Source organism: Myodes glareolus, chromosome 3 (assembly GCF_982192425.1).
Source record: "Myodes glareolus chromosome 3, mMyoGla1.1, whole genome shotgun sequence".
Lineage (NCBI taxonomy): Eukaryota > Metazoa > Chordata > Mammalia > Rodentia > Cricetidae > Myodes > Myodes glareolus.
The window spans coordinates 10288831-10307126 of NC_142028.1; the positions used below are offsets into that span (position 1 = coordinate 10288831).

The 18296-nt window shown below is 42.5% G+C and overlaps 1 protein-coding gene across 4 annotated transcripts in view; it reads right to left on the reverse strand.

The window, feature by feature from the left end:
* The window catches only part of Pyroxd1 (pyridine nucleotide-disulphide oxidoreductase domain 1), a 19677-nt gene extending 2394 nt beyond the window's left edge, over positions 1-17283 (reverse strand). The window contains exons 1-10 of one of the 4 annotated variants that reach the window (XM_085687311.2): positions 17127-17283; positions 15141-15221; positions 13781-13900; positions 10354-10482; positions 8003-8076; positions 4468-4628; positions 2758-2858; positions 1823-1955; positions 701-810; positions 44-166 (exon numbers count right to left, since the gene is read on the reverse strand). In XM_085687311.2, the coding sequence (XP_085543437.2) occupies positions 44-166; positions 701-810; positions 1823-1955; positions 2758-2858; positions 4468-4628; positions 8003-8076; positions 10354-10482; positions 13781-13900; positions 15141-15221; positions 17127-17201 (1107 nt within the window). In that variant the 5' untranslated portion in view covers positions 17202-17283. The other 3 variants (XM_048432579.3, XM_085687312.2, XM_048432580.3) reach the window with 3 other exon arrangements.
* Positions 17284-18296: the final 1013 nt, after the last annotated feature.

Here is an 18296-nt window from a genome sequence, read left to right on the forward strand (position 1 = left end):
CACAGGGAATCGGATAGACACATGGTCATAGGTGCAGGCTCACCTGCTGCCAGACTGGGCTCGGCTGCCAGCATGCAGTACAGATGTCTCCAGCAGCATAGATGTCGGGAAGTGATGTGCGCATCTGGTCATCCACTTTCAGGCCGCCATCTTCTCCTAGATCAAACTAAACAGTTTGTCATTAGCATTAGGATGACAAAAACAGAAAGTGACTTTTCATTCTAATGAGCAAGTCAAGCCTGGACATGTTAACCAAGCTCTGATCAGAAAGAAAAGCAGCCACTGAGTGTAGACACCTGGCCAGAATGTCCAGGGATTCACTTCTACCCAACAGACTCAATAAGTCCCAGAATTTTAATATCAAAAATATTCACTAGTCATGTTTACCCCAACCCCAATCAGAAGAACATTCTTCAGCACTTCTAATGCTAAAATGCTAATGTAACAATCTGTAAGATTTACTCTGAGAATTCATAAGGGCAGTCTCTCATCAACCTTTAGATAAACAAATTGGACATCTTTAGATAATAGTTAAGCTAGATTGTAAGTATTTAGGGATGCTAAGTAGAAGAGAATACTGTAAATCAAGTCAGACATCAGCCACAGTGTTGCTCCCATCTTAGGTTACAGTTAACTAAAATGATGACTGTTTGAAAGGTGGATATGATAAAGATTAGGAAGTGGACAGAATTCACCTTACATTGTTTCCGTGGAGGAAAGGGTGTACATTTGGCATGACTCCCGTAGCACTGACAAGGAAATCACAGCCATAGATCTTCCCATTGGTTAGTTCCACATACACAGGCCACACTTCTTAAAAGAAAAAGAAGAGAATTCAATTCTCAAGTGTCATCTTGAGCAGTTACCCTCAATATCGTGTGAACAGAACAGAAACAGAAAGGGCGGGGCTTTAGGACACCTCTTGACTACCCAAGGTCCTCTGTCTAGGACAGCTGAGTGCAATGACATTGTTTTGTGTTTGGCAGCTTCAAAAGTATAGTGCTCTAGGGGGCTAAACACTGTCTTTTGGATGTAGGCAGAGACATTAAGAGTAAATTTAAACTGATGATCATTTTCTAAATTAATTGTGAAGCAATTTGATTAGTATTTCATGTCAATCAGCATTTAATCCTGCTCTTCTTCATGTTTCTCCTCACTGTCCACAACCCCAACTCTACCATTCTTTTTCCTAGAAAAGACTAGAAAATTCTAGAACATTAGCAGCCTAACTGCAGTGTTGGTAATTCACGGACTGTGCCTGGAGGAGTTCTTAAGTGGTGTAGAATGAGACCGGGCATCTGCACTTAGTCCCAAACGCAGAAATTTAAATTTGATCTAGAAGTTATGTTCCTTACAGTTGTGTTACTTATGAAAGCTTCTATTTTGTTTTCATCTGTGATATACTGACTAACTCACTAGGTCAGGTTACAATGGTCCAAATAGTGTGAACCCAAATAAAAGGGAAAGCCTCATAACATGGAATTTACTAGAAAATTTAGCCAAGAGCAGTGAAATAAGGGCCTGAAGTTAACTAATAGTTTCTTTTGACCAATTTTTATATGAAAATGTGAGTTTAAAATATAACACCAGGCAATGGTGGTGCATGCCTTCAATCCTACCACTGGGGGGTGGGAGGGCGGAGGGAGGCAGAGGCAAGCACATCTCTGAGTTTGAGACCAGTTTGGTCTACGAAGTGAATTCCAGGACAGCCAGGGAGGCACAGAGAAGCACTGTCTCAAAAAATTTATGTATATGTATATGTGTGTGTGTGTGTGTGTGTGTATAATGATTAATTTAAGGAACAATATTTTTTTCCTTTTACCTTTATCAACTGTAACTGACTTATGCTGATCCTTTGGAAAAGCCAAGGGCTTTTTCTTCATAATCTTAAACTCCTCTTGAAGGTAGATTTTCTTGACTTCACATCTGGTTTCAATGTGAATACTGTGTGAAAACTGGACAAAATGAATACTGGTCAGCACAGTCCAGACAGTGCCTGCTGAGACACGGATATTGTAGTGTAAGTACAGCACGCTGATGCTCCCAAACACGCCTCTCAGAGTCTGTGTGCAAAGGTGAGCAGAATCAATCCAGCACTTGAAATGCCAAGCATGACGTGACAAGTGGAAGAGGCAATCTGGAAGTCCACGAAATTCTACACGGTTTCACTGCGGTGTGGCCAGCACGCCAAGGGGGCAGCAGGCAGCAGTGTTCGCTAAAGGACTCTTAGAACCCTGAATGTTAAAACTACAAACTTAGAAGTCCCAGGAATTCTGGAGAAAATGATTTCACACTATTCTTATCCCCAGACTCTGTTTAGCCAGCTCCCCTTCTACCCACCAAAGCCTGAAAAAGTTTCAGTGCAAATACAGACACATTTATATTCTTACAATATTTGAATGACAGCAATTTTGTAACTTAAAAAATTGAAAGTATCTATGAAGTGAAAGCAAGTTACCTACTTACTCAATGAAAATATGACATACTTGTTTTGACTCCATCTAATAACCCTTGTAAGCACTTTGTCAGGGTGTTGCAAACATCAAAAGGACCTTCAGCAGAAGACTGAGAACTGTGGTTTATCCCTGTAGTCTGCAGGTAGACATCTCCAGCTCCGCAGTTAGAAGGAAATATTCGCTATTTTGGGTGGGCATCTGGGTCAGTGGGTTTGAAGACCTTTCCTACATGGTATATTTAAATTCAGGTGACCCAGAGATTTAGCATTTGGGTGGGTGGCATTGGTTTATAGAAACATACCTCTTCTGTTCCTTTCAGATCCAAGCCTCCATGCCAGTCTGGTCCAAGGGCACTGCCCACATTCTCAGCTTTAGCTTTGGTTCTGTTTTCCTTTTTCGCTCCTAAGAAATGAACTCAGATGATTTTAAAATGGCTGGACAGAGACCCAGTTACCTCTGAAGCCTTTGGGCAACGTCCTGATTCTCAGGCAGACATGCAGCATGGTGACACATTAGCTGCTTTGTTCATTGAGTGTTCTGTACAGTGACAGAATGAGTGACCTTTCACTGACACTTGTGTAAGCACCCAGTGTGTCTCAGGGTTACACACTTGCCAACTTAAGAGTATGAAAATTAGCTATTAGGGTCTAAATTCTGTCACTTTGTAGCCTCTCCAAAACTTAGAAAATTCACTTAGAATTTTATGAGCCCAAAGCTTGTTTGAGGTCTATTAAATATAAAGTAATGAGTATTGTTCTCAGCGAATTTTGTAGAAAGTAGTCTTGGGCATTGCTCAGTTGTAGCAACTGCTTGACAAGATGCAAATGGCTTGGTTAATTCACTTAATTTAAAATTCCTATGTGTAGGGGCTGGAGAAATGGCTCTGAGGGTAAGAGCACTGGCTGCTCTTCCAGAGGTCCCGAGTTCAATTCCCAGCAACCACATGGCTCACAACCATCTGTAATGAGATCTGGTGCCTTCCTTGCCAGCAGTACATTGTATGCTTAATTAATAAATAAATGAAATCTTTAAAAAAATTCCTATGTGTATTAAATGTCTATTTTTTATTTTAAAATAACTAAGAAAAAGTTGTTCAGATTTTGTTTTGAGATTGGATCTTACATCATAGCCCTGACTGGTCCAGAATGCACACACAGCCTGCCACTGACTTTTGTGTGCTGAGATTAAAGGCGCATGCCATCATACCCTTTATACATTTCTTTTTATTTCTGGTGTGTGTGTACGTGTACTTTGCCTGCATGGATGTCTGTCTACCACTTGTGCTCTTGGTTCCCTTGGAGGCCTGAAGGGAGTGCTGGACCCCTCAGAACTAGGGTTACAGATGTTGTGGGCATCCTTGTGGGTGCTAGGAATCAAACTTGGGTCTCCCGAAAGAGCAGTGGTGTTCTTAACTACTGAGTCATCTCTCCAGCCCCCAATATATTTTCTAATCTGAAAATTTCATATGGGACAGTATGAACAAGGAAGTCAAGACCATGAGGGGCTCACCCACTGAGACAATGTGCCTGAGCTAAAGGGAGCTCACCAACTCCAACTGGACTGGGAGTGAACAAGCATGGGATCAAACTTGTCCCTCTGAATGTGGCTGACAGCTGGGGCAGACTGAGGGGCTAAAGACAATGGCACTGGGATTTGTCTCTACTGCATGTACTGGCTTTTTGGGATCCTACTCTCTTTGGATGTATACCTTGCTCAACCTGGATATAGTGGGGAGGGCCTTGAACTTTCCACAGGGCAGGGTGCCTTGTCCTCTCTTAGGATTGGAGGAGGGAGAAGGGAGGGTGTGTGAAGGAAGTTGGAGGGGAGTGGGAGGAGGGGGGGAGTGGGGATTTGGATTGGTAGTTTTTTAAATAAAATAATAAAAAAATAAAAAAAGACATAGAAGTAAATATCCATGTTCCTGCCCCCTAAATACTGTTTACTGAATTTTCTTATAGTTAAAAATTAGTTTCATCCATGAATGAAGAAATAAGCCAGATATTGCACTTACCTTCAACAGTATATATGGTTCTTCTATGAGCAATTTTAGCCTCTGATTTTTCAGACATGAGCTTGGAAATCAAAAACTCTGCTGCGCCTGCGTCAAAGAAAGTATTCCCAATGGCTTTATCCTTTATGGCCCAAATCACTTCACAGCCTTCAATTTCATACCTAGGAAGAATGTTACAATTTCCTGTGGAAAAGTTAGGGAAAAAAATCTCTGCAAATAATGACTGTCTTGTGCAGCAGAAGTAAAAGACAGAAACTATAAACGGGAGTGTAGTTCACTTTAAGGACAGTAAGAGTTTAGCTGGGCAATGGCAGGTGGATCTCTGTGAGTTCAAGGCCAGCCTGGTCTACAAGAGCTAGTTCCAGGACAAGCTCCAAAACTACAGAAAAACCCTGTCTCGAAAAACCAAACAAACAAAATAAGAGTTAAAGTAGAATACATACTAAAGCAAGTTTATCAGCTTTACAGAAAGAACCCAGTGATGACATGTACTGAGTACTACATAACATACATCACAGTGACTGTCCTCTCAGTGTTTGGTGGACAACACAGACATAGAAATGTGCTCCAAGGGCTCTAGGGTACTTTCTGGCTGTGATGTAAGCAGTGACAGATGTATGTATGTATGTATGTATGTATGTATGTACGTACAAACAGATGATATGACATAAGGGCACTGAAAACACTGCTTCTTTTGTTGACTTTCCTAGATGCTCATGTAAGAAGGTTGGAAGGAGGTTTGTATGTAACACCTTCATGCAGTTATAAACAACTACCACCTGCTTTAAATTCTCTCACCCAGAACATCTAGCTAAAGAGATCCCATTCAGAAAAAGGTAAGAAATGTGAAGGGAAAAACACAGGCCTTAGGAAAGCAAGCTGGCTCTCACCATTCACCAGCTAACCAAGCTCCCAGCACGTTATTTATCTAGGTTTGGACACTAAGAATGCTGTGTGCATTCCACCCGCTCCCTGATGGACATTATCATTCAGACAATTATGAAATTTTGCAGAGACTTTCTGCTTTCAGTAAAAGGTTAAGGTAAAACTAATGTATATGTGGACAATCTTAAACTGGATACACAGCCCTCTCCTCCTATGTTGTAAAAGGAGCAGAGGGCCGCTTTCCACCACTTGGCTCCCGGCTAGCTTTACCCAAAATAATTACATGGAAACTGTATTCATTTAAACACTGCCTGGCCCGTTATATCTTGCCTCCTTTTGGGTAACTCTCACATCTTGCTTTAACCTATATCTAGTAATCTGTATTGCCACTTGACTGTGGCTTACCAGCATGAGTCTAACCAGCGTCCGCCTTTGAGAGAGGAGCCATGGCGTCTACCTGACTCTGCTTTCCTTCTCCCACTATTCCTTTCAGTCTACTCCGCCTATCTAAGCTGCTGTCCCATCAAAAGGCCAAGGCAGTTTCTTTATTTAACCAATGAAAGCAACACACAGAAAGAAGATCCTCCTACACCACTCCTACCACAGGACACTTGGATTTTTCAATAAAGAGTGTAACATATTCTTTAACATTTAAAACTTCCATTGTTCTCTCATGTGCATCATGTATGTAGGTGCATGTGTCAGAGCATGCACGTGAAATTGGTACAACTTTATGGAGCCCATTAAAATTGTTTATTTTTGTGTGTCTGTGTGTAAGCATATGTATCATGGTGTGTATGTGGAAGTCAGAGGACAACACTGAAATTAGCTCTTCTATCTTTATACGAATGGGTTTTCCCATTGATATGGTACAAAGTACTGCCATCTTTATTTGTAGGCTGACAGGATGACTTTTCAAGACAAATTACTAGTCAGATGATAGACAAAGGTTTAGTGCATGTGACTCTACAATACCTGAAGTCACATTCTGATACATGGGTAAGACTCCAGTGCCCCATCCTGGCCAATGAACACTCATAGTCACCAAGTTTCTGCTTACTGGGAGGACAGCTGAGTTGGTCCTTCTCAGGCTGTATAGCATTGCTCATCAGAAGAAAGCAGAGAACATACTTGCGGGTAACATTTCATATCTCACATTTAAGCATGCTTATGAAATGTTTTTCTTTTTATAATCTGGAAATCTTTGTATTCCATTCATACTTCTAGAAGTAATGTCACAGCATACAATAATGTGGCATAGCATCCCCATGACTGACTAGCAGGCCACATTACATCTGTAATCATGAGAGACTCCTGGGCTAGCTCTCCCCAAAGAGTACCCACTAATTCACTCCCCGTAATGCTAACAGGGCTCTCCAGGAGATACCAAAGCATGGTGCCATCACAGACGGAGCTATTCCACTTGAGAAACCACTCTACAGAAATACATTCCAGGTATTATGACTTTATGAAATTATGGAAATTAGTTGTCATGTGTCTTTGGAAGGGACAGCATCAAACTGCCTTTGGAAGATCAGCAGGACAGTAACTGAGATAAAGTAACTGAGGGGACAGCATTGGCCTCTGGAGTATGGAATGGCACAGAACGAAGGGGTTGCCTGTCACTTTTCATCATGAGTAATGACTCAGATCACAGAATGAGGAGCAACATGGTAAGAGACCTTCCTCCCACCAGAGCTTGCCAGATAAAAAGCTGTAAGTTAACTCAAGTAACAATCACCAGTCTCCAAAGGACATCAACAAGGAGTTAAATGCTGTGAGATTCTGAGCAGGAAAAAGATTTCATACCCATTGGATGCTTCTGGAAGTAGCTAGAGGAACATGTGCGATCCCTCTTCACTTCTCTGCTCAGCTCTGCTTTTGGGTGGACTCTAGTTTCCCTGCATAGCACAACTGCCACAGTCATCCGAGGGATCACCACCCTTGTGCACAGGTGCCCAGTGGGGTGGCTGTCCTCTAAAAGACAGGTAAGCCAGGCTGGCAGTTGGGATGGATTTCTTGAATACTTGAGATTTCCTAGTTTAGACTCAAATTTGTTTTGATTCCAAGTTGGTTTGGACCAAACTTTCTAGCACGAAAACCATTCACTCTTCTTGTCAGTCATGGCTTGCAGACAAAACTCCTGAGGAAACAGTCTGTCCCGCAGCTTTCAGAGCAACATTTCTGTGTCTACGGAACTTGAAGTATCTTAAAATGAAAACACTTATATTAATGTGTTCTCAAATATTTCTCCAGACCAAAAATCCAGAGCTGGGAATATCACACATCCAATCAGCATGACAAATGCTGGGTTTTGCCACCTGGACAGGCGATGCATGAGCAGCACATGATGGGTAGTAGTGATTACTAATGGCACGCACATGTACACATGTAGATTATTAGACAGTGCCCAAACACAGAACACATCATGAGTCAGACCAGCCCAGGTCAAACACACCCTACACCCTGTATATTTAGAGGAATATTTCTGCAACTTGAGTTATACAAGAGTTAAATAGTAAGGTGGGTTTTCTCTTTGAAAGCATATGGGAAAGTGTGTATATTTCTCTTGGCTTTTTAAGATGTGTTTTCTCGTCTGCCCAAAGCATCATCATTTTTACAATATCTGTGGTATAAGAGACACACTTACACCAGCTCAAGCGCAATGCCACCATTCCCGACGATCATTATCCTCTTGGCTTTTGTAAGCTGTTTCTGAAATTCCTGTGTTAGGAAGAAACAATAAGGCAGCATTTTGTCAGAGTAGAGGCATCGCCGATACTATTCTAGACATGGGTGTTTTACAGTTTACAGTGGGACAATAAAATAAAATGTAATGCCCTGTCCCTGGACACTTCCTCCCAATTGGCATTAAGGCCTCGATTGCTTCCAGGTGGCCGTGACAGCAGCACCTCTTGCCTTTGTGTCATCGTGTGCTGTCTGCATCACCACATCCTCGCGCTTGACTCCACATCTGTCTGCGGCAGGCTCCATTACAGGCCTCCCTGCAGTTCCTCCCTTCTACAGCTCCCAGGACTGAGACTCAGGGCACATGGATTAGGAGTCACTGGCCTTAGCAGCTCCTAACAAGATGACCTGGGATCAGCTACTTAACTTTCTATGTTCCATGGTGTCCACTCCCAGTGTTTGTGTCAGGATGATGGGACACGTATGGGACACGACATATACAAAGCTTAGAGTAGCAGAGGGAGAATTCCTAACAATTCAAGAAATGTTATCATTTTATGACAATGCCTCTTGCACCACCTTCCCTCATGATTAAGATGAACTCAGAGTAGCCTGTGGTCCTCCTGGCACTTCACAAATACAGGTGTCCCTTGCTTTAGAATGACTTTAGAACAAAGAATTCATTTGTCCCTTCTAAGTAACTACCATCATTAACTTCACTTAAAAACATACATCACTGACTAAAACTGGCTTAAATTCTACAAGACAAAACCATGAAGTTTTAATTTGCTGCTCATAAAGGGTCAGGCCTTATAGAAGCTCTATAAAGAACATAGACACAGAGATAAAAAGCACACATTTAAACCATACATGGATATAACCAAAGGCTGCTCATTCCTATCCTAGCCACCTAGACCCGAATAATCCCAGAGAAACTATATTAATTACAACACTGTTTGACCTATTAGCTCAGGCTTCTTCTTCTTTTTTTAAATTTATTTATTAATTACATATACAAAGTTCTGCCTGCATGTATGCCTGCATGCCAGAAGAGGGCATCAGATCTCATTACAGATGGTTGTGAGCCACCATGTGGTTGCTGGGAATTGAACTCAAGACCTCTGGAAGAGCAACTAGTGCTCTTAACCTCTGAGCCATCTCTCCAGCCCCTAGCTCAGGCTTCTTATTACCTAACTCTTACATCTTAAATTAACCTATTTCTATTAATCTGTGTATCACCACAAGGCTGTGGCCTACCAGTAAGGTTCAGGGGTGTCTGCCTCCTTCGGCAGCTACATGGCATCTCCCTGACTCTGCCTCTCTCTCTGTAGATCTCTTCTAGCCTGGCTCTATCCTGTCCTGCCATAGGCTAAAGCAGCTTTATTCATTAACCAATAAAAGCAACACATATACAGAAGTACTTCCCACATCACACGGGTACTGAGTAGTCACCCTAGAATAACCATACTTGGGGTGCACTGAGTGGTCACCCAATAATAACCATACTCGGGTGCACTGAGTAGTTACCCTAGAATAACCATACTTGGGGTGCACTGAGTGGTCACCCTAGAATAACCATACTTGGGGTGTACTGAGTGGTCACCCTAGAATAACCATACTCAGGGAGCACTGAGTAGTCACCCTAGAATAACCATACTAGGGGAGCACTGAGTGGTTACCCTAGAATAAGACACCTGAAGAAAATCTTTAACCACTTTATAAACAATATGGATCACACAAATGCAGTGTAATCACATCCTTGCTGGGTGTGGAGATGAAACCAGAGAGCTTCTTGATAACAAGAGCAGCTAAGCCTTGTCATAGTGAAAAAAACTGTGCCATGCTTCATGGAAAGGTAGCCTTATGGGAGGGTTTGCTTCTTATAGGGCAGAGCAACAATTCAGGCAAGTTCTGGAATTCCAGTCACAACGATCTTGGAAATATTATTATTAATTGTTCTGGGGAATTACTGGGAAATCTGGGAAAATGACTGTTATACTGTTAGCTGAAAATCTCATTTTCCCAGTACAGAATGATGAATGTGTGTTGATGTAAAATGTAGTGCCCAGCACGGTCTTGGTATCTTTGAGTGTCACAGCCAAAAGAGCAGGGAGTCAGTTTTAGCTAAAACCATGTAATCATTAGCCAAAGTGAAGCTGGCAACAGTAAACACAATCATTCTGTGGCCTCTGAATGGTGGGTGGGAACTGCCTCTCGGAGACAGTGCAGACAGTGCGGAGTCAACGTCAGTGAAGCACGGCCATTCACAAGGGACCCTCTTTCCCTTTCGTAGACCCGCCCTTCAGACATCACCTGAGCACTGTCGGTGTCACGGATTCCTAACACGTATGGATTTCCCTCACAGATCAACTTTGGCTTAGCTCCAGCACACAGACAGAGTTTCTTATACACATGCTGATGACCGTCTTCTGTGATGATACACTGTGAACACAGAGCAAGAAAAGCAAAAGCAAACAGTTGAGACAAAAAAAAAAAAAATGGGTAGCTGATGCTCAGTGACAGAGTGTGGGATTCCCTTTGTGTGCTGTGATTACCACTGATAAATAAAGGAACTGTTTTGGGCCTATAGCAGAGCTATAGGGGAACAGCGCTAGGTGGGGAAAACTAAACAATGTTGGGAGAAAGGAGGCAGTGTTAGAGAGAAGCTATGGAGCTGTCGCTGGAGACAGACACACTGAAACTTTGCTGGTAGGCTATAACCTTGCGGTGATGCACAGATTAATGGAGATGGGTTAAATTAAGATGTAAGAGATAGCCAATAAGAAGCTAGAGCTAATGGGCCAAGCAGTGATTTAATTAATACAGTTTCTGTGTGATTATTTCGGTTCTGGGCGGCCTGGACAAACAGCAGCTCTTTTCAACAACAGTGCTTATGAGGCAATCGAGGGGGTGTACATTCTCTAGTGCAATGAGCACTGGTCATAATCCCTGCCGAGAGTCTGATGGGAACTGGCTTTCCTCCTCTGGGAAAAAAAGAGGTCTGCATTAACAGAATCTCTTGATTAAGCTGACTTCAAATTAAAATGATCATTTTTCCCCCTGGGACAAGTATATGTATGTATGTACGTATGTGTATGTATATGTGTTCGTGTATATGTATGTATATGTGTGTGTGTATATGTGTGTGTGTGTGTGTGTGTGTGTGTACTATCTTGAAGAAAGTTACTAGAGGACCTTATCCTAATCATATCACACCTTGATAATCTTAACATCTGCTATGGGTTCAAATGATTAGTGCATTTTGAAGTTATAATATGCCTTTTTAAAAATAAAATATTAAAAATGGAAATAAAATGGTAATATATATATATAATTTATATCATTAAATGTAAAAGTTTTGCTTGTATTTACTAGCTTTACTATTGAGGATTTTACATGTGCTCACTTTTTAAAAAAGTGCTTTTGCTGTGATTTTGAGACAGGGTCTTATACAGATCAAGATGACCTCTACGTTCTTGTGTATCTGAGGATGACCTTGAAGTCCTGATTTTCCTCCAAAGTGCTCAAGCCACAGATGTGCACCAGGCCCGGACACAGAATTGTTTTAATCCATATGAAAAACATGCTAAGCTTGAGAGCTAGCACATCCTGGCTTCCAAGTTATTTTTTATTAATGCTATCAACATCAGTGAGTCTACAGGTACACAGTAAATCTGCTGATTTTGTTCCTTAATGTGGAATGAGAATCCACGCATAACTGGTATCCTTTAGAAAGTGAATAACTGGTAAGTCGCAGTCGCTGTGAAAACATGGACTGGAGTGAGCGCACCTCTGAGTCTGATGTGCGGTTTGTGGTCCGGCAATCCTAGCGCTCACTCCACACTGAGGCTTTATTTTACCCACAGTACTTTTCACAGTAACCCAACAATCCAACACAGTGTCGTTCAATTTACACAGAAACTTCAGAGCAGTCTCCCTTCAGAATCTGGCCAGAATTTGGTCTGACAAACAGAAGGCAGAGGCACTGACTAAGGTTAAAACTGATTCACATTTAAATGGTTTAAAATACTAAACCTTTTAATTAGCTATTGCTAACCTTTTGGACACAGATAAAAAAGTCCAAGCTGGCACGGTGGTGACACATCTGTTGTTTCAGGTCTCAGTGGTGAGACAAGAGAATCGGGTTCAAGGACAGCTTGACCTGTATGAGACCAAAGTCGGCATTCCCATACAGCATACAGCTGACATACAAGAGATGGAGACCAGAATCACACTTGGGAGGCTTTTGGGCGTCACCGGGAGATGTTCAGATTTGTAAGTGCCCTGTTTACTACACCTTTGAGGGCTCACTTCCACTTGTAAAAACAACTGAGCTATTACTTGAACTCTGTGCCACTGTAGCCGTTTGAATGTAACTTACCTCCATTAGCTCATACAGAGTGGCACTACTGGGAGGTGTGGCTTTGTCGGAGTAGGCAGAGTGCTGAAGGAAGTGTGTCACTGTAGGGGTGGGCTTTGAGGTCTCCTTTGCTCAAGCTATGTTAAGTGTGGTACAAAGTTGTTTCTGTTGCCAGGGGATCAAGATGTAGAATTCTCAGCTCGTTCACCGGCACCATGTCTGTCTGTAAGCTGCCATGTCCCACCATGATAACAATGGACTAAACCCACAAAACTGTAAGCCAGCCCCAACTAAATGTTTTCCTTTGTAAAAGTCACCATGGTCATGGTGTCTCTTCATAACATTCGAATCCCTAAGTAAGACATCTGCCATAACAAATAATTCTTGCTGTTATTTGTATAGAACTCTGGTTCTTTTTCACGAAACAAGGCACTTATCTTTTGTTTTTAATAAATCATGTTTTACTAGTAACTTAGAGCTTACAGAAACAATGGCAAACCCCTCTCTCCATCCTTCCTAAAGCCCACTGAGGATACAGCATCCCTGGCACACCTCATGTGTGCACGTGTGTCCCTGTCGACCAGGCTCTACATCATTTTGGGCAACTGCAACTAGTTTGTAATTGGTTGTTAGCTAAGAGCTACTTTCTCCGCCTCAGTTTAACTTCAACATTATTCTTGGACATAGCTTACTTAAAATTCTGTATTGTCCATACATCTACCATGTCATATGACTAGAAAATAAACCTGACATCACTCAATCTTATTTACCTATGCTTGCCTCCTTTTCCACATCCTCATCCTTTTGACAAATCCGTATCCTCCTTTCCTTTCTTCAGGCTACAGTTCTTAGAGTAGTGTCTTTTTACAAGACCAGTGCTCTCACCCCTGAGCTACGGAGTCAGCCACTAGAATGCCTTTCTCTACCTGTAAGACTCTTAGCTTGCCATCTTCAAGACACCAAGCTCAAGCAGGTCACCCTCTGTGAGGTCTTACTAGATCAAAGCTCTGAGCTTTGATGGTGATTTCATGACTTGCCTCTTGCACACTAGTATAATACAATCACTTACTATTAATGTCTACACTCCCCATGACACTGACAACTCACAGGAGCAAGCGTACTCCTGCTGTCTGCCACGCCTTTTGTTGTACCAGGGACACAGTGGGCATTCTACAGCTACTGGCAGACGCTGCGGTGCCACACTTCCTCATCAGAGAACCTTTCCCAGAGGGTATAGTCTCAAACAATGGGGATCAATGCCACTAGCCTCTACAATTTAGGGGATTAAACAATGGTGATGACAGAGGTATGCTTAAAAGAAGCAGAACAAAACCTGGGATTTAACATTAAGAAAAATCATTTAACAAGAAAAAGTCTCACATGTTCTTCACTCTTCAGCTCTCTTCCTCCCGACTCTATGACCTTAATGTTGGGAAAGCGATTTTCCAGCACGGTACTTGGCTGTTCTTCAACATCAAATTCTTCCAATACTTTAGAGACCTTTACGTGATCAAACAAGAAATGCACATTTAAAGAAGGTTTTCCTTTGTCCTATACAGTACTGTTTCATGCTCACAAACACGAAGGTTAGCCCACTGCATTGAGGGCACCTATGTCCCTCAAAGACCCACAAGTTAAAGACCTGGTGGTCTTGGTAGGAGGTGGTGCCTAATGCAGAGACGTCAGGCCCTTAGATGAGAGTATTGCGACCTCGGTTTCTCCTCTTTGTCCCAGCCTATATGAAGTAGGCAGCTTTGTTCTACAACATACTTCAATGGTACTGACTACCCGTACAAGCAAGTGTGTTCGTCCTGCTGTACACCAAGACCTTGTGCTGTACCCAGGACACAGTGGGCATTCTATAACTACTGACAGAACCTGAAGTGCCACACTTCCTAATAAAACTTTTGACAGAGGATGATGCCCTCAGACATTCTATCATGGTGACAGCTGATTAGCACTCGCATTGTACAGTAGAATGGGGACTGGGGTCAGGATCTTATGCCTTGAGCTCAACTGTCCTGTCGCTACTGTGCTGTGGTTTTGTTATTGCTGTTTGTTTGGCCTTTTGTTTTTGTTTGTTTGTTGCCTCTAAAAATGTCAGCTAACACAACTTACTTTACTGATGTTTAACTGAACAGTCAATGTATTTTCTTAATGTATTCTGGCTTCTCCGCTCTCTTTACCAGGTAACTTTTTTGGTCATCTTTAAATCCTTCTTCCCCGTTCTTTAAAACCATCACTATCTCTTTGGATTCCCTCTGTCCTTTCTGGCTTAGATTCCTGTGGAGTATTTCATTCTCTGTCCAAACCCTTTACTTCTCTGCAACCCTATCTTCACCCGCAAACAAATCTGGAAACATGTATAGTTCAACCTCCCTAGCTTGTGTGACGGACCACAGGTCAGTGCTGGAACCTGGCTGCAAACATTGCATGAAAATATGATCGTATGAGTTGTAATTTCGAGCTTGTCTTCAGAAACTTTTTACATTTTTCTGAGTTAACAAGGACCCCAGAGACACATGTGAACCACACATAGTGATATTTACCTTATTAGGGATAAAAGTTATGAAAAACTTCAGAATTTCCTAATTCAGTTAAAAAAAAACTGTATCTAATATACACTGAACACACAGAATTTTAATGGAAAAAGCTTCAGCTCTCCCTAACACAACAAATTCAATGAAAGGGCAGTATTTTACATCTCGAAAGCATTAAACTGAGCCACAGTTTTTCTCACCTGCTTGAAGTTTGTAACTGCTTTGATAACAGGAGAGGCTGTTACCAGGAGAATGTCCTCTTCAGGAAAGGTAACAGCCAGCTGAATTTTAAAGAGAAATAACAGGATAAAAAAATATTTTCAGCTATTACTGAATTGATGTCAGTATGATGACAATGCTGTCTAACTAATAAAACTTCAGTGTTTCACATATGAAAATCGGTTATTCTGAGTTCATAATGGTGCAGCATTGGTACTGTTAAACTCTGACAGTGCTAAAATAAACAATCTACGCATGTTAAAGGTGGACAAAGACCTGGAGAAGCAAAATCATTACAGCAGTCTTTGGTTGACTCATTTCACATACCAATTTAAAGTTATGTGGCTATTACAAACTGCCTGTTTTCACTTATTTTAAATTAATGTTTTTACTTTGTCTTCACCGAGGATAAAATTAAAACAAGTCTCTGATATTACAGAGAATCTTGGCGTGAGTTTTCCAAAGCTTTGGCACTCCCTCTCTGACTGGTACATATTCAGGGAAGACAAAGCCGTGTTAACATTAGCTTAAGAACACGCAAAGACTTAATGTGCTGTTGTTTTACTATCTCCACTTCTTCCTCACTTTGCAGGGGGAACACTTGTTCATCTTGGACTCTACTTCTCTGCCTACTATTCCTCACAGCCCATAAAGCCGAGTAACATGTAACATGCCCTTAGGACACGTAAGCGACCTTTGTCTCAGCTTATTTGAACTTCCTCTATTTGACAATATTATCTTTCCCCCATCTTTGTTTACTTTTCATATTTTGCAGTCTATCTGTGTTTCCATTGCTGAATCAGGTCCTCAAAACTATCCTACTGAGAACCATCTACAAGTCAGCCTCCAGGCTCATACAGCTGTCAGCAGGTTGCCACTATCCCAAACACTAGCTAATCACACTTGTTTTCATTTGAACACTTTTCGCCACAGCTCAAAACCTTTTGTTTGGAGATTTTTGTTGAACTCTCAGCATGCCATAGAGTCCTATAAATTCTGAGCCCAGGCAGTCTTCCTTGCTTCTGTCTCTCCTGAGCTTCAAATTAATTATGTCATGCTCTTCTCCACTGCAGGTTACACCGTGGAGTACGCTATTCTTCTCTAACTGCTAAAACCGTATTACACTGCCTAGAATAAGAACTCTAGGTGGGTAAACAGAAGATGACCTCCAAAGATTAAAACCTCAACGTATTTAAATTTCTTCTACTATTTCTTGCGACTGAAGTGGTTAGTTAAGCCACAAAATAATCTAGCCCTTTTTGTAATACGACTTATCCGATTCACTTACTTATCGTAGTCAGAAATTCTACATTTGTAGTCCTTTGACCTAAACTTTTGCTGGAGATGAAATCTTATCTTGGAAATTCAAGGTACTACATTAGAATTAATTTATTAACTAAGGACTTGGCACCTACCAAGAAACTAAGTTTCACGTGTGAAGGAAATAAGACAAATGGGTGGATTTTCTGTCCAAATACCAAAGCCTCTTGTCGGTTTGCGTACCATTCCGCCTGGAATTTGGTTTGGCTCTGGCTTAACAGTTAATCATGCACTTCCCACTGCTCGGGTTTGCCCGGGGTCTTGCAGACCAGGAACCGAAAGGCTCCGTCAGCCCCGAGCGCAGCATCCCTCACACTTCAGCCCCTAGCGCTCCATCAGCCCGGAGTGCAGCATCCCTCACACTTCAGCCCCTAGCGCTCCATCAGCCCCGAGCGCAGCATACCGCCCACTTCAGCACTAGCGCTCCAGGAGCCCTGAGAGTAGCGTCCCGCCGACTTCAGCCCCCAGCGCTCCAGGAGCCCCGAGCGCAGCATGCTGCCCACTAGTAGCAGTCTCCCGCTCAGCTTCAGCCGCACAGCGGAGGGGCGTGGCAGAGGCCGGAAGCCCGACCACCCAAGGGGACCAACCGCAACCTCCAGTTCCCCGGCTTGCGGAGTCCGGAAGGGGCGGAGCTCGCGCCCACGAACCTGTTCGGCACACGTGACTCCGGCGATGCCGCCTCCCACCACCACGAACGGCCCCACCGATCGCGCGGCCTCCATGTTCCCGGGCGGCTGGTGACCGACTGGGCACCGGCGACCTGTGACCTGCGAGCCTTCGTCCACCCGGAAGGGAAGCTCCCCGCATAGTCACTTCCGGCGCCTGGTCCACGGACTCTGGACTACGGATGCCCGGAAGCTTCATACTTATTCCATTTGAGTATTTACCGCGTAACTTGCATTTGAAAGTTTGGACATGTCGCAGCCTTCCCGGGTTTTATAACTGTTACTACACCCACATTTTAAACTCTCTGTGGTAGAAGCTGCCTTCGAGGATCTTCATGCAACCCTCTCTTCTCATTCTGCAGGGGAAGAACTCTTAGCTTCTGAAATCGTCTCGATTGCCTCTTTGCACCTAACAATAGATTTGGGGAAGCATGATTCTTTATGACAATCAAATACTATCGAGTTGTTCCGTAAGAAATTACCCTCCAATTCTCAATTTTGAGCTCAGTAAAGATGTGCAGTAAAATAGAGTTGTTTGCCACCTCATCCAATGGACATTTCAGGTATCAAAAAAATATATAATTTTTTGTTTGGTGTTCATTTGTATGAGGAATGCCTTTGAGAAATGACTGACTTATTTTCAGGATTTTCTCCGTAGTATTCTCTATTACCTTGCTTTTATCTTTGTGGTTTCATGGCTTATTCGGTAGGAACCTTACTGTTACATTGAGGTATTTTTCAGTTGACTCCATCCAATGCTGCTTGTTATTGATGCCCTTTGATTCTTTAACCTCTGAGGATAGCCCTTTTTTGTAATAGGAAAACTTGTATATCTAATTAAAGATATTTACTGCTTCTCCTAATACTTGTTCTTTGCCCAGTTTGCGCAGTTCACTGCTAGCTTCTGTGTCTAGTTTAGACAGCCTACTGGCAGGAAATAGTGTGTTCTGTTTGCGTAGCTCTCACCTCCATCTTTTTACAGAACATTTGCTGCTTTCAGCTTTGACCGACACTTAGCTCTCGGTGCCCGTTGCTTTCTTTCCTCTCTGAGCAGGTGCACATATACTTTCTGCAACCCCTTTTCCTCATTGAGCTATCGATCCTCGTCAATAACTTTAATAACCTTAAATTGACATAAGGAGTTGTCTCTAT